Source organism: Bactrocera oleae, chromosome 2, assembly GCF_042242935.1.
Source record: "Bactrocera oleae isolate idBacOlea1 chromosome 2, idBacOlea1, whole genome shotgun sequence".
Lineage (NCBI taxonomy): Eukaryota > Metazoa > Arthropoda > Insecta > Diptera > Tephritidae > Bactrocera > Bactrocera oleae.
In genome coordinates, this window is record NC_091536.1 from 79977290 (window position 1) to 80000321 (window position 23032).

General features: G+C 32.0%; 1 protein-coding gene across 9 annotated transcripts in view; it reads left to right on the top strand.

Annotated features, from left to right (window-relative positions):
• Positions 1 to 23032, top strand: part of how (protein held out wings) — a 101572-nt gene that overhangs the window by 31829 nt on the left and 46711 nt on the right. For all 9 annotated transcript variants that reach the window (XR_011394918.1, XR_001330634.3, XR_011394919.1 and 6 more), the window contains exon 3: positions 20841 to 20974. Coding sequence is in view for 3 of the 9 variants with exons in the window: in XM_014231282.3 (XP_014086757.1) it covers positions 20841 to 20974 (134 nt within the window). In the remaining 6 variants the exon portion in view is untranslated. The remainder of the gene's footprint in view (positions 1 to 20840; positions 20975 to 23032) is intronic.

A 23032-nucleotide genomic window follows, 5' to 3' on the forward strand; every position in this document is an offset into this window, starting at 1 on the left:
CTGTGCTTTAGCCATGCTGTTTACAGCTACACGCATACATATATACGCGCATATTTGCGCTTTTATTGCTGTTGAAGATTTTGTGATAGTGTTCCTACGCGTAAAATATCGCCAAAGCAGATTTTCTGCTACTCCACATCTGAACTGTTGATTTTGTTGTTGCACACAGTAGTATCGTTACAGGTATGGCGTTGCAGCAGCAACTGAATGCTCCCTGCGAAGACACACACCTATGCAAAAGTGTACTTACGCGCCACCTACACACACACATATATATATGCATCCCACGCATCTTGCTTTGCAGAGCACTCATACGCCATGGCAGGCAATCACTTGTGGAAGCTGTAGTGTTGCCATTTTCGTTAACGCTGTTGCGCACAACAACTTTCATTTTTCACTTTGCCACCAAAAGCATTTATGACTGCATTTACCAAAGTGTGTTTGTGTGTGTGTGTGTATGCGCGTCAAAGCGTGTGAAATAATTAAGTGTGAAGTGCAGCTTTTTTCACTTTGGCAAAGCGAAAATTGTGTTTGGAAACAAATCTATTTTGAGTCACGTTATTTTATATGCGCCACGTTAACGAGTTCCCGCCAACAGCTGTGATTAGTTGTGATCTTGCTAAATTATTACACATTTGCATATGAAAAAGTTGACTTCACTCGGTTAATAGAGCGGGATGGCGTGGCAAAAATAATGTAACATTTTCAAATCTCAACTAATTTTTTATTTGAACTACCTTTGTGTTTTCTTTTCTCAAGTTACACATTGTCAACCGTCGTTGATGGCAGTGCTGCGGGCAGCAGTGGAGGAAGCCGAAGGCGCGTATAGCACACAATGTTTCTCATGTTTCCCGACTCGTGCAGCGTAGCGTGACTGCTGCTGCTGCTACAGTTGCGGTTGAGGTGGATTTTATTATTATTTCTAATTTTATATGTACGAGCAAAGCACATACATACATACAAACATTGATTATAACATCATTATCTGTTATTTGTCTCAGGCGACACAAGACAAGATAAATGCTGAAAAAAAAAATTAAAATTAAAAAAGAAAGAAATGTGGCCACGCATCGTTGCCGTTGGCGTAACTGCGTCTGAGCACCTAGAGCTGCCACATACATACTAACATACGCACATGGCTACCACACACAAGCCGCAACAACAACCAGAGCTGTGTAATGAGAGTGAAAATGAAATGCGAAAGTAAAGCGGGACACTCACTGCCACTCGAGTAGTTAACGTTTGAATAGCATTTGCTTTTGTTGTTGTGTCTTTTTTCTAACATACAAGTATGTTAGCAGCATTGTTTACTTGTTGCTTACGATTTGTTGCCATTTTTACTTTGTCCCTGTTACCTTAGAAAGTAAGCTCGTTTGTATGTATGTGTGTGTGTGTGTTTGAACAAAAACTGGAAATTAGACTTGCGGCTAAAGCTGAAAGTGAGTCAAAAGCTGATTACGCGGTATGTTGCGCATGCGCGCTTCAGCGACTGCCTTCAAACTTAACGTCTTTGTTAGTTTGACGACGTCACCACAGTGTTCGCGCGCAAAAATATTATGATAATGCAGTTATAAGCGTATTCTGCGCTCTTTTGTGCTCTACAAATGACTGTTTCTTTCACACTTCTTTTGCTCTGCATTCGAGTCTTGTCAATTATGCAGTCTACAGCACTGCCATTTGTTGTGTGCATAATTTGCACAATTATTATTATAAAATTCGTTGTTTGGATGAAAATGTAATTAAAGTTGTCATTTGATTTCCTGTTGTAAAATCAAATACACTATCTTATTCGTTGCTCAGTTGTTAATTGTTTTTTTTTTTCGACAAAACTATGAGAGTGGCAAATCGAACAAATAGGTGATACACTAGTCAGCATCAGATTATACCACTTTAATGGGGTTCCACCAATCCCTTGTATTTAGGTGTTATCCACTTGTGAATTACAAGAAATTTAACTTTTTGCTTATATATCGAATGTACTTACATACTTGTATGTATATATTTATATTATATATAATATTAGTAAAAAAATTTATAATTTAGTGTAACGAACTCCTAAAATTTTAAGCTCGTTTTTATCGAAACGCTGTTTGAAATGAGTCGCTGCTTATTATAATACATTGAATTCTGTGAAATTACATAATTTCTATATAAAAAAAGTCGTTTTTTCTGACTTGCAATTGTATGTAACCCCTTAAAATTCAATACAGATACTTAGTGTTCTTTTACTTTACAGTTATTTGACAAGAGAGTGAACAGAGAAGTTCTGCAATGGCTAGTTCAACGATATAATTTCTGTTAATTGAGTCACTTGTCGCTTAATAGCCACAGAAGTTAATTGATCAAACAACTGGTCTTTGCTCGATTAAAGCGTGCATTTAGATCGATTTACCATACAAATTAAATGTTTTATTTTACTACATTAATTCTTAATCGAATACAAATCGAGTTGAAACTGGAATGCAACTCTGCGAGTTGTTGTCCACGCTGTAAATTTTTCTTGATAAAATAGCAATCAGCTGATGAATTTAATCGAGCTTATCGTTAATCGAGTAATTATCGTGGTTTCTCAATTATTATCGTAATGTACTAAATTATTGTAATTGGGCCGAAATTCCACTATTTTCCGGCTTGCAGAAGATGCTGAAAATATTGGAAGGAATTGTAATCAAGAAATCGCATATTTTTGAATCTACTTACCACATTTAAAAAAATAACCTCAAATTGTTTTTTGAAAAGATAAGCATGTCTTATATTTTCCATTTTGGAATATATTTTTTCCGCAAAACTTTTGTAGTAATTTACAAGTTAAACAGTCTTCTGATTACACATTCTTACATCATTACTCACAATGAAAGCTCCATTATTAATTTCGCAAACTCACCTATCACCTTCATTGGGCACTACAATATTTTTCGCCAACTCATTACAATGTAGGAATGCAGAAAGCGCCTTGAAAATGTCTGTAAGAATCATAAGCATTTGATGCATTTCCCCGAACCACGCTGCATGCATTTAGACATTTGATTGGCAAAACAAAAAACACATAAAAATTAAATCAACCGATTCAACCGAAATTTCCAATTTTTGTTTATTTACCCAGAAGATTTAAGCGAACGCATACGGCTTTTATGCTCTTTAGTAATGTAAGTTATATGAAATTAAAACAAATATGTCTGAAAACCTGATAAAAGTTGCAAGCTAAAATAACATAAACAATAATAAAATAGCAATTTTTTCTCATTTGCCCTCGCATACTTTGAATATGCCGAACGTTGGGGGAAGATTGCGCGACGCGCGTACGCTCAAATCAGGCCAGGTTGCGGGAGGTTAGCAGGCCATTGAAAAGTGCTGACCAAAGCGAAAACAACAGTTAAAGACATAGCACACCTTAAATTTGAGATATGATTTTCGAAGTGAAAAAAAAATAATAAAAATAATAAAAATGTACAAAATGAGGGCGCAAAAAATATTTAACTCACTTTATTGAAGCTTGAAATGTCCGGCGCGCAGCTTAAAGATAATAATGAAAAAATGTAAGAAAAGGTCGCGCAAATAAAGCAAAAGTAACGGCCAAAGCATTGGCAACCCTGACGCGGCGCTTCAATTACTTGCGCTTACTTATGTACTTATCCGCATTGAATTATTTGTGTTGACCTTTTTCTTGCGTTATTTATTTTAGTTATCCCATTGGCTTAGCGTTGTTGGCTGTCCATTCCGACTCAAATGAGTCGCTTAAAATGGCTTTGTGAACAAGTTCCAGCGCCAGGTGACCGCTTCCGTTGCTCTAGACAAGCCCAGCGTTGCCATGTGTGTGTTTTCTAAATTTTTGCTTTGCGTTTTGTGTTGTTATTTATATAAACGGGTATACATATATTGACTTTGCGTGTTGTTTGCTTAAGTCAAATTTTTCTCTGACGTACTCAATCCCTGATTAATATAAGACAATACAAATGTACGCCTTCGCCTCCTACCAAGTGGCATTATCTGTGGCTGTATGATGTCATTTTGCGTTTGTGTTTTATTATATTTGTGTTTTTTACGAGCTGTCATGAGCGCCTTTGTTAGCGTGAATGCATAATCAGTTGGGCATTTTCGTAAAGGCAAAATTCTGAAATTAGCAAAGCATTTGAATATTGCTCAGACCGCCTGCCAATGGAGTTGATAAGACGAACAGCAGAATAGGTGGATATAGAATAACAAAAATGTTAAATTTATTTTATTTCACTTTAAAACTGTCTAAGCGAGGTTCATAAACCCCGTCGAAAATGATAAAAGATTTATTAAAAAAATAAAAAACAATCAATACAAAAAAACAACAAAATAAATAATTTGAAAAATAATAAATAAAATAAAATAAAAAATAAAAAAATAAAATAAAATAAAAAATAAAAAAATAAAATAAAATAAAAAATAAAATAAAATAAAATAAAAAATAATAAATAAAATAAAATAAAAAATAATAAATAAAATAAATTAAAAAAATAAAAAATAATATATAAAATAAATTAAAAAAATAAAAAATAATATATAAAATAACAAATAATAAATAAAAAAAATTATAACTAATAAATAAATTAAAAAAAAAAATAACTAATAAATAAAATAAAATAAAAAATAAAATAAAATAAAAAATAAAATAAAATAAAATAAAAAATAAAATAAAATAAAAAATAAAATAAAAAATAAAATTAAAAATAAAATAAAAAATAAAATAAAAAATTAAATTAAAAATAAATAAAATAAAATAAGAAGAGAAAAAGAAGAAATATTTAAAGAAAAATAACGTTTTAGCAAATTCTAAGCGCCAAACGGCGCGAAAGTAAAGCTGCCAGCTATTTATATTTCTAAGTCATCGTTACCTTGAAAACTTTACAAGTCCGGTTTTTTGTCGCCGCTCGAAAGTCGTTATGCCTACAATGTAGTATGTGGATGTGTAAATATATATGCATGTAAAAAGCCATGTAAAAAGTCGGCAAATCGGTGTCGAAAAATAATGAAATTCGCGCAGCTCAAAAATTGTGAAGTAATAAACAGCGCGCTGACTGGGTGACTGACTGACCAACTAACTGCTTGGGTGAGCTTGCGAAAAACAGCTGCAACAGGTTCAGGCACACACACACACACAAATTCATACATATGTACATACAAATAGGTGCTTTATGAAATAATTGTTTTATTATTAGAAATTGCAGAACAAAATAAAGGTGGCTGGGAAAAAATTAAAAAAAAAGAAGAAAAAAACAGAAGCAAAATTATAAAAAATATGCAAAAATATTCAGACAACAAAAAAAATAATAGAAAAGGCCCGTCGACAACCGAAATGCCAAAAGCAAAATAGAGAAGACACGAAGAAAGCAGATCTACACAGCTTGCTGTGTAAACAAATGAGAATGACTGTGTGACATTCAATACATTAGGGTGTCCTCAGTGTATTGCACTGACTGATGACAGCGTAATTGCACACTAATTCGCACAAATTGCACGCAGTCAGCAGCGGCGAATTAACAACAGCTGATTGATAGGCATCGTCACAAAGTTGCTAATCAGAAATGACGTCGTCAATGTCATCACTCTCATCTTTATGCTTTTTTGTTGTTGCTGCTCCTGTCACCACAATTTTAAATGCTGCGCTGTAATGCTCCAGTAACGTAGGCTTATCTCAGCTGAAGCTGCCAAGCAACATGTGAGCATATGCGCGAAATGGCCTTATTTACTGCGCGCAAAGGCATTCATCTGCCATGTTTGATAATTACACATGCTTACCATGGCTGTTGTGATGGTTATTGGCACAGTCGCTTGTTTACATAATTCGAAATTAATCACTCGCATTTGATGCGGCATTTCAAAGCGCTGTAATAGTTTTTAATGTGTTCTTAGAAATTAGTCATTAAGAAAACTAACAATAATCAGTATAAGAATTTCACCATGGATAAAACTGGCACTAATTAGGTCGGGTTCACAGTTCACAGAGTGAAACTTGTTTTCATGATTTTCCGAAATTTTTATACATTTCGTATTTAAAAAAGTTTGTATAATTTGATCCTTGTCGCTTCTTTAAAAAAAAAAAAATCTGAAAGTTGCCGCATTAAAAGTTGCCTTGTGTGAACACATACTTTATATCTACTTATTTATTAAAACAAAGCCAAAAAGAACGATATCTAGTTATAAATCTAGTTAAAAGTAAAGTTCAACAATCTTTATCGATACCATCAAAAGTTAGACTCCAAAAAATATAATTAATTTTTTAAAGTTCTCTCACCGTTAACAATCCCGTGTGTTTCTAAAACAAATATAGAAAAAACAACCCTTAATCATTCAACTTTGATATTATTAATGGCCTACCAAAACAGTTAAAGATTCGCTACAAGCTGCTTCGATCAAATACGAAACTAGTTGGCGAGTATAATTAAAAATCAATTGACAGGTTTTGGACACCAAGTCGCCGATTAAGCGAATCCAAAAAAAAAAAGAATAATAATAATAAAAAAAAGAAATAATAACAATAACAACGAATACTCAAGGCGCTAATGGGCTCAAGCCAATGGCACAATCAAAAGCTTAAGAAAAATAAAAAACGAATATTTAATAAAAAATATTGCCGATATTATTGCTATTGTACGCATTAATGACTTCTAAACACCAGAAAATACGTTAAGAAGCAAAAAATTACCGGTGAAGCAAAAAAATAAATTTTATATAATACCTTTAAGATTGCTACCTTTTATGCTTTTTGGTTATAAAAGCCACTTTTATAAAATAATGTTAGTTCGAATAAATCGCCGTGGTAGCCAAATTTAGACAAATAAGCACGTATGTATTTTGTGATTAATGAAAATTGACACTTCCAACATTAAAAACGACAAATATGGGCATCAATCAAATGCTTTAATGTTGAGTTTTTAATAACTGTAAATAGAGAAAAAATTATAGGAAAGAAATAATAGATGAATAAGCTGGTTGCATGTGGTGAAAAAGGTTTGGAATTGAGTGTGCCACTGCAAAAAAATGTGGTGTGTATAGATGAACTGATTTAAGCACGTTGTGAACGGCGCTGAAGCGGTAATTGCAAGGTTTTCTGTCAAAATTTTTTTTTTAACAAAAACAAAAATTTTATTTAATGTTAAATCAAATAGTTTGAAATTGAGTCGAAATTAAAAAAAAATATATATAAAGTAAGTGAATAAAAATATATACAAAATAATATTTAAAAAAGAAAAAAAGATAAAAACTAAAAAACAAAAAATTAAAATATGAAATAAAAAAATTTTTTTTAAAAATTAAAAAAAAAATTAAAAACATATAAAAAAAACAATAAAAAATTAAAAACATATAAAAATAATATATAAAAAAAAATATTAAATAAAGTTAATAAAAATTTAGAAAAAATCAAAATTTTAAATATTTCAAATGCAAACAAAAAAAATTTAATAATATTACATTCCGATCTGCACAATATGATTTGTGGCATTATCCTGGACAATAATGTATGACCAATTTCTTGCAGATATCTTGTCGAATAAAAAAGTTCTTCTGGATTGGACTTAATTTTGTTCGATCAGTTTGTATGACAGGTCCTATATTGGCGGTTTTAGCGAAGTTATTTGCTATTTCCTAAATTATTAAAAAATGTTCTAAACTGCTGCAATAATTGCGGTTTTTACCGTGGCTGAAAACATAAAAACTAAAAATATTATAAATCTAATCTGTAAGGTATTGCATATACAATGACTTACCATTGTTAAAAAAAAAAATTGAAATTAAACAAAATGGCAGACTTTGAACAAAAAAATAAAAAATTTTGCAAAATAATTAAATGATTTTTGGGCCGCCCAAATTATATGTTTTAATTTTTTATACAATCAAATGACTTGTATTAACAATGCACCGTACGGAATATTATATACAAAATAAGTAGAAGACAGTTTGGTTGGTTATGCAGATAGTTTGAAAAATGTAATTATGAGAAAACCTCGTTTAATGATACATAGAATTGAACTGAAAAGCTACATTTTAGACAGGTGCAACTCAAAAAATATTTCAAATATTCTTGTAAAATTTAAGTACATTATTTTCAAAGGTATAGACTATCAAAATATGCAAAAAAAAAATTCGAAATTGCACCCCTTAAATATCCTGAACTATGTTAAATATTCTAAGAGAAAATTTATAATTTGTAGTAAGTACAAGATAATAAATATATTCAATGTATGGCCTAGACAACAAATTTATATAAAAACTCTTAGACAATAACAATAAATATAGAAAATTTGTGAAATTTTCTTAGTTAAGTCAACCAGGAACTATTACAATTCCACTTTACGTCCACGCCCCCAGCTAAACAAGTAGCTCGTATCAATGAATCGCTTCTTTAAATTTTGTTATTGTTTTCCTGTGCTGCTACTTTGTATATTTTACAACAGCACAAAATTGTTTAAAAGGAAATCGTGATCTAATTCATATTAGTGTGTTCGTGTGTGCGCTTTATGAAATGATTTTATGTAAATTTTAATTAAGCTTTTTGGCAAATAAAATGTTTTCCACATACACACACATATATATATACATGCATATGGTGCCATGTGCACAGAGTTGCTTCAGCGAGTGGGTGAAATTTTATAACATTTGAGGATGTATTTATTATGCTGCAACGAGAACGCCCCAAATTTGAGCTGCTGCAATGACAATCGACAAAGGAATTCAGCGCGAAAAAGTAATAATAATAAAAAGCTGAAATATTAAAAGCAAAGTAAGGCGAACTGTTGCAGGCCAAACACACATACAAACAAGCGTAATTGTTGCTTATACTAAATACAAAATTAAAATGCTGTAATTAAAAAAAAAAATGAATTTCTCTTGCATATGATTTTCACAAGTAATTTCATTTGCTATTTAACTAAAAGCGAAAATGTGCAATCTAGCCTTAGATTTATTTACATACTAGTCGAGCGCATAATTTAGACATTTAGACGCGAGACACTTTCACGTCGCTGTCCTGCCGCTTGCCTCCTCTATATCCACTGGCGTGTTTGGATGCTTCTTAGTCAAGCCTAAAATGAAATTATTCAAATTGAAATAGAAAATTCTGCACTCAGGTGGTTGAGTGCGTCTTTGCACGTATGTACATACTATGTCAGCATGTCTATCTTCTGTATGATTTCCTTTCCTTCCTAGTGCTCTTCACTTTTTAATATAATATTCTCGCTTTATTCCTCCAAATCGTTGCCAGCTTCAAATGTTAGCATTTTCTTTGAAATCATTTGTAGGTGTTGCGCTCTTAATTGGCTTAGTTGCACATCTTCTCCCCGAAATATGAGTTCATTAAAAGTTATTTCGGCTTGTCTTCAGCGCCAAAAGTTTAACGAACACATGCAAAGCGAAAAATTAGACGAAATATGTGTGCACCATGTATAACTTTGGAAAATTCGTACGACGAAGAGAAGTGTGTTTTGAAATCCGTCGCCTTCAATTATTGCGTGTTAATTTCACTTTTGATTTAAATGACTTCAAAATAATGAAATGTGGAATGTAATGAGAGGAAAGTGGAGAATTCTAAATTTGGTTAAAAAATATAAACATTTTGTAAATTTTATATTATAGTAAATTGTATATTTTATTGAAAATAATTTCGTCATTATTTTTCGACCTTTCTGAAATTTATATAACTCGTAGTAGAGTAGCTATCAAATTAGTTTTTAGTTGTACATATCATTTATTATTATTAATATTATTTACATATTGTGTATGTAAAGTAATTTAAGTATCAAATTTCGTTCATAATTCCCAACCAATTTATGAATTATTATTATTATTTTTGTTTTTTTTTATTTTGGATTTTTTATTTTCATTTTAGTTTAATTTTTTATTTTTAATTTTTTTTTATTTTTAATTTTTTTTTATTTTTTATTTTTAATTTTTTTTTATTTTTTGTTTTTATTTTTAATTTTTTTTTATTTTTTGTTTATATTTTTAATTTTTTTATATTTTTTTTTTGTAATTTTAATTTTTTTATTTCTTTTGTTAAATTTTTTTTATATTTTTATTTATATAGTTTTTTTTTTTGAAATATTACCTCATTAAAACAATCTAAAGTTGTCATAAAATCAATGAGTAAATATTTTTGAATAATTTTACTGTCATTGATATAATTTTTTTTGGAGAAAAGAATTCATTTGATATAGCATATAGCACCACTTAATACGTCTGGATAAATCAGGTGCTTCGAAAAGCATCATTTGTCGTTATTCACTGTCAGGGCTTTCCTTTGTACTATAAAGCATGAAGTAGAGAAATACACTCACATCCTCATCAAAGCACAAAAATACTACGATAATATGTAATTTTTATAAGACTTATGCAATTTTGACTTCAAAGCATTTACCAAATAAGCAAGATTTGTTAAACGAATATTTATTGCTCTATGAAAAACAAACGTAAACTGTCTGAAATTGCAATTATAGTAAAAATATTGCAAATATATCATGCATTTATGACACATTTACAATTTTGTATACATACTTATGCGAGTATTTATAGCATCCAAAACATATGGCGATATGTGTTGCCGTTTATTTTTCTTACTCACGCAATACAATGTGTGGCACATACGCACGCACACACTCGCAAAAAAATATAAATTTTATGATATATACATAATTATTTGCATATCCATACATATACATATACAATATTTATTTATGCATTCGTACATAATAAGGAAATGTGTGCACTTTTGGCGACTGAGTACGTGCTGAGAATATTTCTAATCCTTTGCGAAATTCCTGCACTGAAAACAGTACAAAGCACAGCGTATTACATACCTATCAAACTGCACATATATACATATTTATTGCGTCAGATGTGCTAATGCATAATTTTCATAAAAATTAGAAATAAAAACTGATCGTTTCAATACATCCGTCAATCAACAAATATTGAAAAATACACCAGCGCCAAATGCAAACAGATTTAGTCATTCAGGCGCATTTTTGCTTTTTTACGCGTGCGAATAAGTGCCAATGAAATACATACAAATTTCTCATTGATTTATAAATATTCCGAAATATTCTAATTCTCAAATTGATATCTGACAGCATTTTTCTATCTAACACAAGGTGCTGAAAATAGTTCCGTTGCGGTTTAAGAAAACTTTGAAGTATGTTTTTGGAGGTTTATGAAGAAATGCAAAAATAATTATTCACCTACATACATATCTATAGCTAAATATATTTATACATACTGTACTTAGAACACCGCAGTTTCGTTTCATTAATTAGCATTTAAAATCCTTGAGTCGCATTGTTGAATTTCTAAGCTAAGTTTAGTTTTGAAAGTTTAAAAACATTATACACAAAATCATTAAATTTACTCAAAAACTAGAGAAAACATTGAATTCGGCTGCACCGCACCACTTCACAAATACAAAAATTCCTTACAAGAATTTTGATCGGCCAGTTTGTATGACAGCTATATGCTATAGTGATCTGATCTGAACAATTTCTTCGGATATTGCACCATTGCTTAAGGAAATATTCTATGTAAAATTTTTGGAAGATATCTCGTTAAATGAAAAAGCTTTCCATACAAGCACTTGATTCCAATCGTTTAGTTTGTATGGCAGCTATATGCTGTAATGGTCCGATATCGGCCCTTCCGACAAATGAGCAGTTTTTTTGTTAAGAAAAGAGCGGGCGCAAAATTTCAGATCGATATCTCAAAACTTGAGGTACTAGTTCGAGTACAGACAGACGGACATGGCTAAATCAACTCAGCTCGTCATGCTTATCATTTATATACACATATACTTTATAGGGTCTCTGACGTTTCTTTTTGGTTGTTACAAACACGTAGCAAAATTAATATAACCTGTTCAGGGTATAATTAGGGGCACATCTAGTTTGAAATTATATCAAAATATATATTTTTATTCTTGCATATACTGATATTATACATATACATATGTATGTACATACTTTTAAATCATTATCCGATAACTATCAATATCTTTCTGTATGCTCTGTATATAGTTCTCCATACAATGACCTGGCAGTAGGAGCTAATATCAGGCTATAAACGGTTAACATATTGTGTAAAATTCCAACATTTTTTTAATGACCGCCATTTTGTGAGTTTTTGATATTTTTATACCGTGTGTCATTGCACGTGCAATATTTTCTAGAAGAAAATCTTTTAGAGCTCTCATCCACGGACAACGCCAGAATCACTACAGCAATGTTAGACCTGTTTTTGTTAGCGCGGTCGGTTCACATGCAACTCGAAAAATGCTTAATTTTTTCCTTCGAAAATTTTCAATTTGTATTTATTGCATTCTTTAAAATATAATTTTAAAAACTATTGATGCAGTAGTTCTTTTTAACTTGGACTTGGTATGCCCTCAAAAAATAAACGAAAATAGTTAGCAATACATAATAAAATGATAAAAATATTACTGTAAAGAAAATATTGAAAACATAATCCAAACAAAAAAAACTTATACAAATAAAATCTTTAAAATTATATATACATACGTATGTAATATATTATTAAATTAAAAGATATGTATTAAAATAAAATATAAACTCCAGTTCTTTAATTCCTTCAACATTTACTGTCAATGCTGTTATCCATTAAAATATGCAATTTCGTATATCTGTGTACATTATACATATGCATGAAAATGTGTAAAAATAAGAGTTGACAACCTACGTTGGATACTAAAACAGGCAAATACAAATTTAATTTCTTTGTTGCACGAAATGAATTCATATGCCTACGTATTTATTCAAATGCACGTACATATATGTTATACATACACATATCATTATACACATGTACATAGACATATATGTATATGTATTTATCTGTTTAGTGAAAATCGCATAGATATCTTAAAAGCGAAGCTCCATGAAAGGCGCACCAACCACGCATTTCTGTGTGTTTTCTTTGTAGGCTAAGCAGTTAAAATACATGCATAAATATACATATAAATATGTATGTAAAAATGTGTGTTGTGTTTAAGCCAACGCTTAGTGCCCAAATCGGGATATGGCCGCCACAGCCAAATAGGGCGAAACAGCCTTCAAATGGCATAGATATTGGCGTATCGGCTACAAGCGGCGACGAGGCACAACGTGGAGCGTTTGAAAAGCGAAAAACAGCGATCAGCCGGTTGAATGTGAGCGAGCTGGTTTGGTTAAACGACATTGGTCAACAAAAGGAACTGGTCAACTGGCCTACGCTTGGAAAGACGCTAGAAGGAAATAAAAAAAAAAAATAAACTTTTTGGCAAACTATAAAGGAAAACTAAAAGTTTGAGCTGTTGTCACTTATGCATAACTGTGCTTGCCGAGCGCGGCACGTGCTCATAAACTCCCAGTAACTGCCGTTGCCATTCATTGTCACGTTTGTCAAATAAAAAAATATATTAAAATTGAATGCGACAAAAATATTTTAATTAGTAATATTTCATCACCATCATTCGTCATTAGCATTAATTAATTGATGTCTTCCACACTAGCTAATATTTAATAGCAAAAAAGCGCAGCATTCAATTTGCCATTGTTGTTGACAGGTTAGTCATTCATAAAATTAATACTATTTCGTGTTATTTATCGGTCTATTATAACTGCTATCCATTGTTGCCACCATTCGACGAGCATAAAAGCAAAGTGCTGAGTTCACGCCCACACCTACAACAGCAACTTGCTGGAAACACACACACGCCACAGTCGGTTCGTCAATACGCCCACAGACCAAATTACCATATTAAGTCGTTAGTTACACAGTTAAGTGTTTGCTGATTGTTGCTGTTGTTGTTGGCGCATGACTTAAGCAACGCTTTTAGCCTCTAGCTGTTAGCCCATATGCCGTGTTAGCCGAGTTAGCCGGTGCTGACTCGTTTCAGCCGTGTTGCCCTTAAATGGTCTGCAACAAGTTCATAATCTTTCTTATTCATAATATATTTTTCAATGAATCGACGACGCCAGTTGCTCCACTCAACGCATATATAGTTCGTTTGTATGTGTGTTAATGTATTTATTTGTCGCGACGTTACATTTTAATTACGTTGCGCTAAACGCTAAAAGCTCGAAAACTAGTTGATGTACGAGATAGCGAATGTACAGGTAGCTAAGCTGAAAAGTGCAATAACAACAACAACAACATTCATACACATGCATATAAAAGTATTGCAAGCGTTGCACTAGTTAATGCCAACAGTAGTTGCAAATAGTCAACAGCTAGCAGACCTGTATATATTTGTTGTTGTTGTTGACATTTAAAAATACCCTTGTTGACTCAACACTCACCAACCACATGCGCCCAGCGCATTCACATACACACACACACACATTCGCTCGCTTTTGCCTTCATTCGGTCAGTCCATCAATATTCTCACCTCAGTGCGCCAAATCTGTCGCTTTTAATGTCGCGCTAACTGTAGCCTGTAAACATATAAAAAATACATTTGATTGCTGCTTAGCACAGATCGTTAGTCACATTGTCTTCGACTGTGAAGAGTCACAGAAAACAGCGCGACATCTTTAGTTGCGATCAGCATGAAACTACACACACACACTAAAACACATGCATACACACATACATATGCTTATATGTATATAAATATATATATTGCCTTAAAACCAAATCTTTTAGCCCCAATTTATAGGTATTATGAATTTTACGAAATGTTAACTCATTCATTATTGTTTTTGTTGCGTTTGTAATTTCTACTACTCTGACATTGATGCTGATCACCTCTGACAGTTGTTGTGATTGCCGTTGACACATTTCTGTTGGCCAATGAAAAGTTTGCATTTTGCAGATAAATATGTTTGATTCGTTGACAGTTTGGAACTTTGAGGCATTAGATATGTATTTATGCAGAAAACAACATACACACACATACACTTGTAAATACATGTCACTAATTGCTACAAGTGTGTATGTATGTGTGCGTGCGTATAGCTGCTGCCGGCCGAGTGCTGCAGTCACAAAACCTTCGGTACATATCTAAGCGGATTATCAGGTGTCAAGCTAATTCGCTTGAGCATTTGTGTCTATAGTGTCTTAGCAAATGTGGGTCAGAAATGCTAGGAAGGTAGCGATTGTCACTAGAAGATAAACAAGGGATGTATTAACTAAGAAGCAGCAGTTAATGCAGAGTAGCAGAGATTTTTGATATGAGAGAGAGTGAGAATACTGTGTCAGAGAGCATTATTGTGCATAAAATTGACTATAATTACTTTTGAATAAAAGTGTTTTTGCTTTCTCCTGAAGACAATGCAGTTTCGTAAATAAAGCGAAATTTTGCTTGGCCAACTTTAATTAGCTTTGGAAGTTGACATATAAGAAAATTACATTGCAATGCAATATATTTTTGATAAAAAACCATTAACTTCGGCTGCTACGAAGCTATACTTGTTGAGAGAGAGTTCCGACAAATGAGCAGCTTCTTGGAGTGAGAAGAACGTGCGCAAAATTTCAGATCAATATCTCAAAAAGTGAGGCAATAATTCTTGCATATACAGAGCGAGAGACTACAGAGCTAAATCGACTGAGCTCGTCATGCTAATCTTTTATATATATTTGCATATATTTTATAAGTTCTCCGAAGTTTTCATCTTCACTCCGTGACAAACTTTATATATCCGTTTGGGCATTTTTGTCGAGCGCAAGCGAAGGTCGAGAATCAAGAGAATTAGAAATTGAGTTCTATTTTAATATTCAGGGTATAAAATAAAAAATAAAAAAAGTGAGAGAAAATTCATAAAAAACAGATACAGATAGTGTGGCACTCGAGGACTGCCGCGGTAAAGCTATTGCATAGCATTTATTATCAACTTATGCAATTGTAATTATTTATTTATTTTTATGCAGAATTTTTTTTTTTTGATATTAATGCAAGTTACACTTTTTTAACATGGTGACCGATAAGAAAATACAATTTTTTCTTTTCTGAATAAATGAGAAATTAATATTGCTGAAAATATTTTTATTATCTTACAATGCATGTAGGTTATTCAGGAATTTTTTATCTAATTATTTTATTTTTAATTTCAATTGTATTGTTCAATTTTAACGAGATACTGTTCCAAACGGTGGGGTAGCTATTTACCAAAATAATATTATAATAATGTTACTAATATTATGACTCCGAATATTGAATAATTTATTTTTTATCAATTAAATTTTTTTAAATTCCATATTTTTATTTGCCATTAAAAAATTGTATCTTAAATATTCTCATTTTTAAATGACTCTCTTAAATTGACTTGTTCTGCTTGAGATATGTGAAAATACGCTTAAAAGTATGCAAACATTTTGCGCATACATTGCGATCGTGTTAGGTTCATTACCGTTACGGAATTTCTTGATTCGGTCGCCGCGCTCAAAGCCCGTAATAGAAGCTATGCTTAAAAATCTATTGAATAATAATAATAAAGACAACAATAGAAATTTATATATTCTGTTATAACACTATAGCAGAATCTCTAGCACTAAATTTAAATAATTCAGAGAGAATTTAAATCACTCAAAGTTTAATTTTCTGTAAAGCTGTAATTAAGAAATAAGATTTTCGTTATAAAACATCATTTACAGCAAATAAAATTTTTTAAAATCGATCGTATTAATTATAAATTTTCCACATTCAATATATTCCTGGTTTTCCAACTGCTTCGCTGCGAAGTAAAGGTGCTTTAAGGTGTTATTTTTTAAGTATTTACCTATTTATGTCTCAGTCGAGTTAATTGTGATGCTTTTTTCAATACAGAGCTCCAGTTTTTGCTAATACTTTTTAATAACACTAAGTTTTAAAATTATTTGTGTACTTCTCATAAGATTACTTTACTTTTATCAATAAATATTCCATATTGACTATAAATACGATATCTCGCAACAACTTGACCCACGTACCATCTATCAGGTTTATACTTTACATTACAGCTCACCGGATCGCCTTAAAACCTGTTCAAAATATCTGCATTCTAGGCTTTTCCAACATCTGGTGAATAATTACTTTCAAGCTGTGCATTTCTTTAGAAACATTAAAATCGTGTTGATGTTTAGATTTTCATAAATATTAAAGACCTACTATCCATTTGTAATGACAACAAAATATTATATCTGATCAAATCCGGTATTAATAGTAAATACTCAATTAAATATGTATTCATTGCCATCCAAGAATTGTTAATAATTCAGCATTTAACATCTGGAAATTATACAAAAAGGTCAAAAAACAAAAAAAGAAATACGCACATGAGCATCAGCCTTACTAAACTCCGCATTAATCACAGTCGGCCAGTACGTGGCACAAAATATTTACCACTTTTACTAATCTGAAAATGTGATTAGCAATTTATGACAGTAGCGAGTATTTAGCATTTGCATGCACTCATCTGTACAGAAATTCTATATTTATTTATGTCGCCGTCGCCGCTGATGATGCAATGCCTGCGATGAGCGCGGGATGGGCAGGTGGGCGCAGTATCAGTCCATGACAGCAAGCCTGTGCGCTATGGACTGAAATTCGCGCGATATATGCGGTGTGTCGTGTACACACACACACACACACACACAAATATTTTATGACAGCGCAAGTGTGATAATCAATTGTAATAATCAATAAACTGCTGGAATTGCAGCAATATTTCGCAAACAAATTTGCATACGAGCAAATAGGCAATCGACCTGCTGACTGACTGGACTGCACGGGCTGTGTCACCATTCGCTTATTCACATATTAACAGTTGCATTGTTATTTTCCAATATGCTTATGTGTGTGTGCGCTTGGTTTGGTTTGACAAATGATGCAAATTAGATAAGGAAATCCATTATGTTGCATTAAAATAAGTTTTTTGCACAAGTAAATTAAATTGCAAATAGTTAATAAGTATTAAATTAGCAAGAAAATCAGTTGGAAATGTATATAAAATGAAAGAAAATCACGATGATTGCTCATAGGCATTTTAAAGTAAACTTTCATTTCAACTCGTAAATAGTATTTGGATTTATATATACGGCAGTTGCTACGTTTGTAAAGCACATATTATCTTGGAAGCCTTAGGATTCTTCTTGAATGAAATCATTTCGTTGCTATAGAATTTCTAAGCACATTTTGTGTTATTCACTTTTACCGCAATTGTGATCAATTTAACATACTTAATTACTGTTTGCTTTTATAGTTTTTTTTAGAAACTGAAAATAGCACTTGATATTTACTAAGTTCTATATATGGTATACACATATATACATACGTATGTGTGTAAAGTTGCAATGTGCTTCCATAACATATATTTCCATTTTATAAACTGACTTTACTTCTGAATATATCGCATCATATTTATTACGTAAGTCTATATAAATATAATATTGCGCGTCATGGATTTATTGGAATCAATTAGTCACCTAGTTATTCACAGCCTAAAGTTAACAAAATGGCGGCGTTTAAAAAAAAATTGGATTACAATCAAACAATTTTGGTCGTTTCTACCGGTAGGTTATTTTATGGAGAACTACCATAAAAGTATATGCAGAAAAAATTTAATAGTAATCGGATCATTTATCTCCTTGTACTGAACGACTATACTTTAGAAGGCTGTAACTCAACAACTATTTAAGTTATCGACTTCCCATCAAGACTACCCCTTGTATAGAGGCATGAATTTCAGGTAATTTTTGAAGTGTCGAAAAAAAAGATAATTATTTTTCTTACAATCTGTTTTTTATTAGTTATTAATTAACATTACAAGAAGAAAATTAGCAGCTGATCATACCTACAGTTTTAACTCTCATAGCAATATGAAACCAAAAAAAAAAAAAATTATTAAAAACATTGTTTTTGTACCACTTTTTATGACTTCTTCGATTTTGCAGTTTAGGGATATGGACAGTTTCAGAAATAGAACCTGAGATATCGTGGGTATCGTTTTAAAAAGGCAGTTTCGAGAAAAAAGCGTTTAAAGTTTCGCGTAATGTCGATTGTTCGATTAGTTCCGGCTGATTAAAACTAAAGGAAATAAAAAAATGCCCACAGAATTAAAAAAATGAAATACAAAAAAAAAAAATAAAATTAAATACAAAAAAAAAAATTAAATTAAATACAAAAAAAAAATAAAATTAAATACAAAAAAAAAATTAAATTAAATACAAAATAAAATTTAATTAAATACAAAAAAAAAATTAAATTAAATACAAAAAAAAAATTAAATACAAAAAAAAAAAATTAAATTAAATACAAAAAACAAAAAAAAATACAAAAAAAAAGCTAATATAAAATACAAAAATAAAATTTAAAAAAATTAAAATACAAAAAAAAAATTACATTTATGTTTTTTTTATAATAAATATATAAATATATTGAGGAGATGTCGAAAGAGTTGTATATATTAAATAAAATATTTATAATTAAAAAAAAAAACAACAAAAAATTAAAAATTATTTAAAATAATGTAAAATGTTAAAAACAAGACTTAAAGAAAAAAATATAAATAAATAAATTAAATTAAAACAATTAATGAAAAAACGAATTAAATATTATAAAAAACAAATTGAAGAATAAAAAAATAAATAATTATAAAAAAAAGGATATATAAAAAAATGAAATAAAATAAAAGGAGTAATGATGGAAAAATAATATTGGCGTTATAATTCAACTACAGTGTCATCATCAATGTGGGCCAACTTAATGTGACCTGTTAACCTTTAGTATTAACATATGCTACCGATTATTGCTAACAACAACAATTTCATACTTAGCAAACGCAATCATTTGAGGTGTATAATCACCCAGCATTTAAATGGCGAGCTTAGCTTGTGATTCGCGTGTGAAATATGGCTAAGCGTTTAAAATACAGTTTAGCAGCATTCAAACGATTATTTATAGTCAGTGCTAATTGCTGTGAGCTGCAGTAGCATCGATCAACAAGGCCTGATATATGCATGCTGCACACTGCAACCCACTTGCGTGTGTCTGTCGGTGTGAGCGCTTATATAGATATCTCAAAGTTTATGAGCAGTTATGCGCTTTAAGCGCCCATTGCAACAATGAAGTGGCCAAAGCCGAGCCACGCCGCTCGCACAAATTTCGGCAGAATGAGGCAAACAGAGGTGTTTAAGTCGTTAAAATCGTTTTACTTGACTACCACGCTCGTTGACGGCGACGCAGCTTGTGGTGGCCGAGACCGCGCATTTGGCCAAGTGCATTGTGATATTGCAAAGCAATTCGCTAGCCAATTGCAGTCGGTCAGTCAATCACGTTTTTGGTTAGTTGGTTGATTATTCGTCGAGCTAGCGTTTGACTTTTAGCCATAACTCGAGGCAAATTAATGCCGCCTTATGCTCGAAACGTGTAGGAAATATTTAATAGGAAATATGTAGAAAACGGAAAAATAAGTAAAAAACCATAAAAAATTTGAGTACACATAAAATATTTATGAATTTAAGCAAACATGTATGTTTGCGCGTCTCTGTAGTGGTTTATTGACACATACACTCACATATGTGTGGCCAAGTATTAAATAGGCATTTGCTGTCGAATTGTGTGCGAAATTAATTCGATATGGCTGCGTGTCAAGAGTTCACAAATCTATTCGAATTGATAATTCAATTAAACGCAATATGGCTTCCGTCAATCTACGCGCACGCACATCAACATATACAAGTACATACATACATATGTATTGTATGTATGTGCTCATATTTGTTATTTTTATTTATGTTATCTAATTTTTTTGGTTATTATTACAGCAAATTAATTGCGTTTTACCGCTTTTATCCGCTTTTCCAATCCAAATAATAATATTTTCTTATCTTTTAATTTCACATCTTTTATTTTGCAGAAATCGCGCGAGTACGTGCCTCACTATTTCAAATAAATGGCGTCAAGAAGGAACCACTCACGCTGCCAGAGCCCGAGGGCGCCCCTGTACAGTTAAATGAGAAAGTATACGTGCCGGTTCGAGAACATCCAGATGTAAGTTATTTGAATACATACTGTACATAACTGTATACATATATGCTTAAAAAATTTATTATGAATTTAAACTTTGGGATCATTTAGCTCTTGCATTGACAGAACTCGAGCCAATTTTTAATTCTTCTTCTTCACAGATTTTGAATATCTACCATGAATACTGTGCTTTTTTACTTAAGTAATTGAGCAAAGTTATATACATATATCATTGTTATACCCTAAGTTTGCCATTACGTTTATATATTTATAATAAAAAATATATACAAATGGTCATCGAAGCGAAAAAAGTCGATTTAGCCATGTCTGTACTACGTGTCTACGCGAACTAGTCTCTCAGTCTATGAGGTATCGATCGGAAATTTTGCGCTAGCTCTTTTCACCCCAAGACGCTAGTCATTTTTTGAACCGCCGATATCGGACCACTATAGACCACTATCAACAACAATATGGTTTCTAAGTTCGACTCAGTTCTTTCTCTCACCACACAATATTGTCAATTACAGAAAACAATAAATTGTGAACCTTTGTGAAATTGGATAACTTCCTTTTTGGATTGTCATTGGGTTATTCGTCTCACTTTGAAGAGAGTTATGGTACTCAGTTCTCAAAGAGCGATCTCAAATTGAATTGATTGACTCGTATGGGAAAACAAGTTTTATGCTCGAATATGTTATTCTCTCCTCGCGATAAAACCTAACCTCAATCAACTAGAACTGTTTACAAAGGATATATACTTACATACTTACAAAGATATATGCTTTCTCAACCCCACAATATAATAACTGTTAAATAGCTTGTAGATAAAATTAAAGCTTAGTAATAGAATGATTAATTACTAATTAACGCAATTGTTGTGGAGTTAAAGCGCAAAGAGAGAAAACGAAGCGTGCAACAACAAAAGTATAATCTATTTAAAGCGTTAACTACACATTTTTCAAACAATACACATACACTTACATGACAACAAATGCAAATACGGCGTTCAATCTGATTAGGTAGTGAAGCATAAAATCTGAACATTTGCTTTATGAAATGAAACCTGGCAGCTTTAACATCGGAATCGTTTCCGCTAATTAAAAAGAAGCAGCAAGACAACTATTCACATCTATAGCTAGATAATTGCTTTTGTTTTTGTTAATCAGCCACTAACTATATACATGGATAGACAAACAGACAGACAACTAGCAACAATGTTCTGCATCATTCACTCGCACTGTTTATTGGCTGGCGCTTGTGTTGTTGTTGCGCCGCCATTTGGAGTGCTAGCTGGCTGTCTGCTCGCTGGTCCGTGTGTATTTCTTGCGTTAGTGCGTCGAATGAATTTCTAGTGCACCGGAAATCTATTAGAGGTGCGCCCCGAGCTTGTCGCCTACCAGCCACCCTCTCGCTCTCCCACTGTCTCAACTTTTCTGTGCCATGTAGTCGTGTATGTCGTGCTTATGACGTCTTCTACACTTCGGTGGCGCTGCTGTCGAGTGCCTCTAAGGCACGGCGCCCCATTTCATCAGCGATGGAAGTTATGCAATGCCACGAGTTGATGGCTGTCTCGTATGAGTTTTTCAGCAGGGAGTTGAGGCAGCGGTTTGGGGTTAGCCATAAGGCATGCGGGCATGTAAACATGCCGAATTGAGAATCTAGAATTTGGTTTTACCATGCTTCCAACACATTGTTATACAATATGTTAGCGTTTTATGGCCTTCCACTTCCTTCACAAGCTATTTTTGTTCACCAGTTGGAGTTTGACGAGCGAGGGTAGACAAATGTGGAGGGAAATCTCATAAATTGTTTGAAAATCTTTGGATTAACATCTGCTTTGCATAATTTTAGTTGTGTCTTAATGTATTTCCGAAAATATACTTATTTAAATTTCCAATGTGATAATTAACCTTGTCGTGGTGTTAGGAGATCGCTTCAGCTGCCGTGGTGCTCTGCTGCTGCGTGTAAATATAATATTTCATACTCTAACGCTTTTTAAGCCTTTAAATATTTTCAAATATTTACTTATGTAGTATAATGTGTAGGTATTTACCCTGCAGTAGAATGGCCAATATGTTTGCA